Source organism: Cyprinodon variegatus, unplaced genomic scaffold, assembly GCF_000732505.1.
Source record: "Cyprinodon variegatus isolate N-32 unplaced genomic scaffold, C_variegatus-1.0 Scaffold76, whole genome shotgun sequence".
Classification (NCBI taxonomy): Eukaryota; Metazoa; Chordata; class Actinopteri; order Cyprinodontiformes; family Cyprinodontidae; genus Cyprinodon; species Cyprinodon variegatus.
Window position 1 is genome coordinate 893,940 of NW_015150529.1, and position 6,056 is coordinate 899,995.

The 6,056-nt window shown below is 37.6% G+C and overlaps 1 protein-coding gene across 1 annotated transcript in view; it reads right to left on the reverse strand.

Annotated features, from left to right (window-relative positions):
• Positions 1-6,056, reverse strand: part of LOC107083520 (afadin-like) — a 158,249-nt gene that overhangs the window by 107,181 nt on the left and 45,012 nt on the right. Inside the window, 2 exon segments of the mRNA XM_015372827.1 lie at positions 878-990; positions 1,073-1,268. Coding sequence (XP_015228313.1) covers positions 878-990; positions 1,073-1,268 — 309 coding nt within the window.

Here is a 6,056-nt window from a genome sequence, read left to right on the forward strand (position 1 = left end):
TAACTGGCCTGCATAAGATAACGAAGAAAAAAAAAAACAGATTTTTAGACAGCATTTTTTTTTCATAGAAATTTTCTAAATTTTAGGACAATATGATCTGATAAAGAGTACATTTATATACATTTTTAAGCCAGAATGATTAGACATTTAAATCTGATTTACCTACAACTTTAACATGGTGTGCTCCTTCACCTGCGCTCACAGCGAAGTGAACACATCCCTCCAGCTGGCAGACAGAGGGAGCAACCTTTACCTCCAGAGGTGGAGGATTCTCAAACATAAAAGGCGACCAAATGGTTTCTGACAGTCAAAACCAGTACAGCTGCTGCACCAGTACTAAGCCACTAGGGCTGATAAACTAATTGAATTAACCGGGATTAATGAACTATTGAAATCATCCAATATTTAGGTAATCTATTAACTGTTAACACAAGTATAGACTCTAAAACATGCCATTAGGTGAAAAATCAACCTGCTCAAAGCAGGAATTATACCAAAAAAGTTAGATATATAAAAATGTTGCATTCAAGATGAAAAACATTTTATGCTGTCAATAACCTCTATCCAGTTTTAGCTTCACCTGGTTTAAATACCGTATAAAATCCTCTTTGATCGATGTATTTTAATTAAATTTTAATCGATGTATTTAGTTGCAGTCCAAGTAGCCGCCCCCTTGGCTGCAGGAGCCTCAGCAGCACCAGATATTCTGATTCTGATATTCTGCCTCTTTAGTTATCAACATAATAACAGAAGAAATTCTGAGTGGGCTAAATTAGCATGGATGCTAAAAGAGGAGATGTGTGGAGCAGAGAAGAATAAATAAGAATAATTTATAATAATTCCTTTTCAACAGTTTCAGTGAGAGAGAGCAGCTGACCTTGGGCAGGATGTCGTTCTCGTTCTTCAGGACAAACCGACCCTCTCTATCGTCTTTGTTCCAGTTCAACTGAACAACAAGAGGCTTCTCGTCCAGGTCCAACTGGCGCTCTTCTAAAACACAAACGGTAGTTTATCAAAGAGCCTGCTGCATCTGACTGGATTGGAGTCATAGATCTAAGGCGACAGGACTCACCACCGCTGACATGGACTTCATACAAGGAGTATTTTGGCGACGACAGCATCCTCATATCGGGTCTGAACTTCTCCGCTAACGTCTCAATGACGTCCTGCGTCGTTGCTGTGCTGGAGACCCTGATGCACTTCGTGGCAAAGTTCCCTGCCACCCGGTCCTGGAAGTAGAACCGCATCACGCCATGGAACTCGAGGTCCTTTCCAGGAAAAACAGAAGGAGAACAGATTCAAATAACTGTGTATAAAAAACAAAAACTGCATTAAATAACCTAAAGGAAAACCATTGTGATTTAATGCAACAAACAACAATGCAAGTGTCGAGAAAATCAACCATGAAAAGAAACTATTTATGATGCTTATCTGTGCTGTAAGATCCTGGACAACGATTAATGTCTGTATAACTAGAAACAAAACAAAGTATATTAACAGTTTGAAAAAGGATCCATAAAATTTTAAAGGGATCATAGAGTGATTCTATAGGGTATTTGGTGCTGGTCCTTAAGGTCTCTGAAAAGGGTCCATAACATTGGTTGGGCTGAAAATGGCAAAGTTTAAATGCTTTCAACTGCTAATTTTTTGATTTTATAATAGGCTATGTATGCCTTCAAATGTATTGATTTTAATTTAATCTTCCCTTTTTGAACTGTAGCACTTTGAGATTTGAATTCAAATGTAAAGTTCGTTACAAAAATAATTCATTATTATTATTATTAAATCTTCTGGGACTACAGTGAACCAGTGGGCTGGTCTGTGGCCTGGTCTGTATGTCAAGAAAAGTACAGGCCAGAACCAACTAAGGCAACATCCCCGAATTGACGTCAAAATTCAGTGCTTCGTTTGGATTCGCCCGTTTTATGGTGAAAGTTTAGAATTGTCAGATTTGCAGAGAAAGGAGATGTCGATGGGGTTTGAACTTCTCTGTTCGTCCGTTTCACCCACTGAACTATCGTTACTCATCTATGACAATGGAAACTCGGTTTTGCATTCCATGAACCCTTTAACTTTGTAACCTTTAACCAATTTTCTGGGCTTTTATTTAATATATCAGAGGAATCAAACTGATTCAGCTGTGCTGAAGAAGCGAAACCTCTAAAACCTGCACAACAGCGGCCCTCGAGGACAGAATTTGGGCCTGCCTGGTCTAGAACCACATTTTTCTACCATCACAGCTGAAAAGTTTTTAAGCAGCTGCACGCCTAAAGCTTTAATGTTTTACCAGGTAACAGCTTCTACTTCCAGGACTGCTTTTGTGTTTAGCTATGATCAGCTGAACCATCCCACGGCACTGTGGTGAGAGCCAGAGAGTTCATTTGTGGTCTCCTCTCCCCACCATGGACTATTAGTATAAACAAAGACAGCTTTGTAGGGTGGACCCCTCGCACACAGCGCAGCAGATCTCTGCATCACCTCCAAGACGCTTCTTTGGTTAATCTTCTTATTGACAAGTCATCCATAGATGATTTCAGATCATGATTGATTGAACAGAGCTCAGTGTGATGCTCCATGTCTAGAATGCTCTTTTCTAACCTAAACCTGCTTAACAGGAGTAAAACAGAAGATCCAAATAATATAGTATGAGGTTTGTGGCTGTAATGTGAGAAAATGTAAGAAAGCTGAAAGTTTGTGCGCCAATTAGAAACTCTGCCAACAACAACAAGCTCAAGAAAGAAAAAGAAAAAAGAAAAAAAAGCTTTAAAAAAGTTTAAATCTACTAATTTTGAATTGGATCTCTCAGGTAGAAAAACAGCTGGCTCTGTGAGGATATGTACATTTTCCCCATAATTGGAACCAAATGACATCAATTTCCAGGAAAACCCCACTTCCTTCCTGACCTGTAAATCGAATCAATTAACTCCGCTTGAACTTTATTATCTAAGTTTCCCCCGCTTCGCGCTGCTTGTTTAAGGAAATCTCTCCTTTAGGCAAACAAACAGATACGAGCTCGAACACGGCTGTCCTCCAAACTCTCAGGGCGAGTGTTGAAATTTGCTTCCTACAACTATGGAATAGGAAAGTGCAAAAAATAAACATCCAACCCTTTCCTGATATATGCCTGTAATACAGTGCTGCAGCAGCCGCAGCTGTAACTCTCAGTCCTGCAGGCTCACATGCACGCTGGAGGCTGAGCACTAAAAACTGACCTCATGTTTCATCATAGCTGACAACAGAAGGATCTCAGACCCACTGAGGAGATTCTCAGCATTCCTTTCTCCTTAGATATGTACAACTAAAAAGAGAAGTAACAAGAATCTGTAAAAACATAAAGACCTTTTTTTTTTTCAACAATTATGTTGGGAGTTTTTAGCATTTAAAATACTCCCCCAAAAGCTTTAATTTAAGTTAAAGCAGGCTAGGCTGACCAAGCATGAAAAGAGGAAATAACCTGCTACTAAATGACCCTGAGGCTTCCTTTATTAAAATGCATTGTTGTGATGTCAGGAAGGATTTTGTGAGTTCACAAAAGAGTGCAGGAAACCAAGTAGACATCTCTAAGGACGCAGATTTCCTTCGTCAGGATTTGAATATTTAGAAGGAGCCTCGTCAGCATCTTGAAAGAGGGACGAGTGATAACGACCATCTAAGGTGACAGCCTGAGCAGCCTGGAGACGGGTGGGAGCTTCATAGACAGGATTGTTTGTATCAAAGGCTGTGAAAAGTTTAGGACTAAGAAAGTATGCAGAAAATGACAAAGAAGTAGAGAGAGATGCAGGAAAAGGAGTGATGTTTACATTTTATCTCCTGCTTCCTTGTTTTTACAGCCTCCTGTCTGTTAGAGTCAGGCAGAGTTGAAACACTGAGCACAGTTTCGATAGACGGCACGGGTGGAGTCAGGAATGTGTATTTGTGTGTGCGCGTTGTGATTTACTGCTGGAATGTGGGTCATCGCGGGTTGCCGTCGTCAAGCTTGCGTAACCGTTAGTAACTGTTACTGTGGAGACACTACTCTTCTTGGTTTCACACAAAGCCAAGCTTAGAGTGAGCAGTGGATAATTAACCTCCAGGACCAGAATGGCCGAGTAAACATGGAGGTCAAGGTCAATGAAGGAGCAACTCTACTAGGACTGAAACAATTAACCGTAATTAATCGATGATTGAAATAATTGTTAATTTAGTAATCAATTAATCGTTAACTGCAGTGTAGAGACTCTAAAACATGTCTTTGGCTGAAAGGGCGATCCAACTTGAGCAGCAGTTACACCAAAATTGTAAAAATTAAAATGAAAACATTTTGCATTTAGGATAAAAATATTTTTCGTCTGTTAATCTGCTCTATCCAGAACTTAAACGGAAAAGTTTTAGTTTCACCTGGTTTAATTTACAAAAAGTCTTCCTTAAGGGACCTTTTGTTATCAGATTATTAATCGAAAAAATAATCATTAGATTAATTGATTTGCAAAATAATCGTCAGTTGCAGCCCTAATCTCTACGCCATGCATCATTAAAACTCTTCAGGTTAGCCACTCGAGCCAATTTAAATTCTCTCAAACAGATCAACTCCAAAAAGGTTAAACTAATCCCATTCTATTATTATTAAGGCAATTTGCAGGACTAATTTGTCTCTTTTAAATCCCTGCAAACAAATGGTATCAACTAAGTGCTGCACTTTATCAGAAAATCTTTCAATACACGCTTTTACAAATTAATTGTGATTAATAATCTGAAATATGTATCTACTAATTTCGATAATCGAATTCTTACCTAGAATAATGGTACAAAAGACTATTTGATAATAACTACTATTTTTCCATTAAAGGTTAAATTGTTTCATTCATATATATTACATGCATTTCTCTGAATATTTCTTTAATGTTTTGCCATTTGAAAATAATTTTATGAATTATCTTAGATAGCAAATGTAATTTATTATTGAAATATTAGTTTTTAAAAAAGTAAATAAAAAATAGAATCAATAGATTAATTGCTCAATAAAATAATCAATAGATGTAGCCCTAATCAGGTGCAACGTTGATCCATTTTCTTCCTCTCTTTATAAACTGTGGTTGCATCACTTTGTAGCCTTTTCCGTTTTCAGCAGCATGTAGTGGGTTTCGTCCCATTTGCCGTGAGGCTCTGTCCATCTTGCTAAAGATCACATTAGCATCTAAAACACAACTTCATAACTGGGGCTGAAATGATTAACTGAATTAATCATGATTAATCGATTACTGAAATAATCTTCAACTAATTTAGTCATCAATTAGTCGTTAACTGGAGTCTAGAGACTTGAAAAGATTGTTTTAGCTGACAGAATGACCCACTTAGAGAACTAACTATACAAACACTGTAGTAAAAAAAAATAATAATAATATTTTGCATTTCAAATATTTTCTCTATGCGTATTGCACATTAACCATTTTTTTTTTCAAATGCCAAAACCACCGAAAGCAAGTTTAAAAATGTTTTTCTATGAATTTGGAGGCGTTTTTTTTTTTTTTTTTTCAGTTTCCAGCAAGCATTTCAAAATGTGCCTTAGAAAAAGCTGATGGAATAGCACCTACTGTTATGCGCTCCAGCTCTTCTACGCTGATCAATCCTCACAACAGTTTAAGTTTTACAACAGGATCACAAATTTATCCTTAGAGGTATATATCTGCACCAGAGCATGTGAGTGGAGCGAGCGGTGGAGCGGAAGAAATATGGTGGAGCGCAGAGCGGTTTTCAATTCAAAGGCCGGAGCGACGATTTCACTCCGACATTATTTAAATTCATCTAGGCAAATGCCTATGCTGTAGTCTGTGCCTATAATCTGTTATGGTCTATGTTTCAACTTTACCACGAAATCGCCGAGACGATGATTGCATATTGTGTGATAAAAAAGTGGGATTAAATATGATAAAAACATAGAATAACTATACATAAAATGATCGTTGTTATAAGAGCCTGTTTTTGAAAATGGATTGCATACATGCATTATTCGCTATTATCCCATTTGCAATGGGATGCGAAGTGACCTTTTTTTAATGTAGTCTAGTAAAATAAATAAA